Source organism: Etheostoma spectabile, chromosome 1, assembly GCF_008692095.1.
Source record: "Etheostoma spectabile isolate EspeVRDwgs_2016 chromosome 1, UIUC_Espe_1.0, whole genome shotgun sequence".
NCBI lineage: Eukaryota > Metazoa > Chordata > Actinopteri > Perciformes > Percidae > Etheostoma > Etheostoma spectabile.
In genome coordinates this window covers 16,102,328-16,103,551 of record NC_045733.1, presented here as the reverse complement: position 1 = coordinate 16,103,551, position 1,224 = coordinate 16,102,328, and the positions used below count along the sequence as shown (strand labels likewise).

Below are 1,224 nucleotides of genomic sequence, written 5' to 3'. Positions count from 1 at the left end.
GGGGGGGGGGGGGAATCTAGATTGCATTACTGTTGTGTAAACACTTATATCCTAGCTCACACAGGTGCTGCTGCTATATGCATTGTAATACTGGGATTAGACAGGATGTAACCCTCTGCCAGTTAGGTTTAAACCAGTAGTAAACAAAAGCACAGCAGGTTTCTGTTCCACGTATCAACAGCTGAAGTTATTTCTGAAACTTAAGTAGGGAATCTTGCCCCTTTGTGTATTTATGTGTATTTGCTAAGTCAAGAAAGGACAGGCTCTCGTGTGTTTTTCGTGGAAGTGAGGGGGCAGATTGACAGATGAAAACATGGGAGCAACATGGAGCTAAAGCTGTGGAGAGTAGAACATGGCCATCTGTCTGCCTGCTGCCCTAATGGACATCACTGATCTCTCACTGTGAAGATTTAAACCGCAGGCTTTTAGCATGGGATATGGGTCATTCTGGGTCTGCTAACAGTGGGGGCTTTGGGAGAGATGGAGAATTAAGCACCTAAAGGCTTATAGTGATGATCATTTGCTGGTTATATTTCCGTTGTTTTACTGCTTAGCGGTTGGCAGACATGTTCTCCTCTGTCGGGGTGGCGAACTTGAAATCCATGTAGCCAGGGAGTCTTTGAAAACAATGCTATTAACTGAAAACAAAGAGATTTACATTAAGAGCTCTGTTTTATAACCGTGTCTCTGATCCTCCTGCAGAATGTCCGTACCACAAGCCTCTGGGCTTTGAGGCCGGATCGGTGAGTCCAGACCAGATCACTTGCTCCAACGAGGACCAGTACACCGGCTGGTTCTCCTCATGGCTACCAGGAAAGGCCCGACTCAACAGCCAGGGCTTTGGGTAGGTTCAGGCCAACACGTGGTCCTCAAAACAATTGTAGTTATGGCTGCATGCATTTTTAATCACTGAAGATTGCCAAAACCTATATTTGTTCTAATTTAAATTCGCAACATGTTTTTGCCAAAGATGGTCGACTGTTCTTACCCTAATAAACAATTTCCATCTGTGAATAAAAATAAAATGCATTCAAAGAGTGAGATGTTACCCATCTATAATTATGCAACATGCACTTGGTAAGGTTGACATCCATTATGCTTTTGCTTTAACACATTACAACATACATAAGACAGGCAATGCATGAACAGATGAAACTGCAGAAACTGTAGACAGAGGAGCTGTTATGCTTAATGTAAAAGGCTCTAATCTGCTTTAGTCCCCCC

General features: G+C 43.5%; 1 protein-coding gene across 1 annotated transcript in view; it reads left to right on the top strand.

Annotated features, from left to right (window-relative positions):
- rs1a (retinoschisin 1a) overlaps positions 1–1,224 on the top strand; it is a 6,928-nt gene that overhangs the window by 2,790 nt on the left and 2,914 nt on the right. Inside the window, exon 4 of the mRNA XM_032513086.1 lies at positions 703–844. Within this exon, the coding sequence (XP_032368977.1) occupies positions 703–844 (142 nt within the window). The remainder of the gene's footprint in view (positions 1–702; positions 845–1,224) is intronic.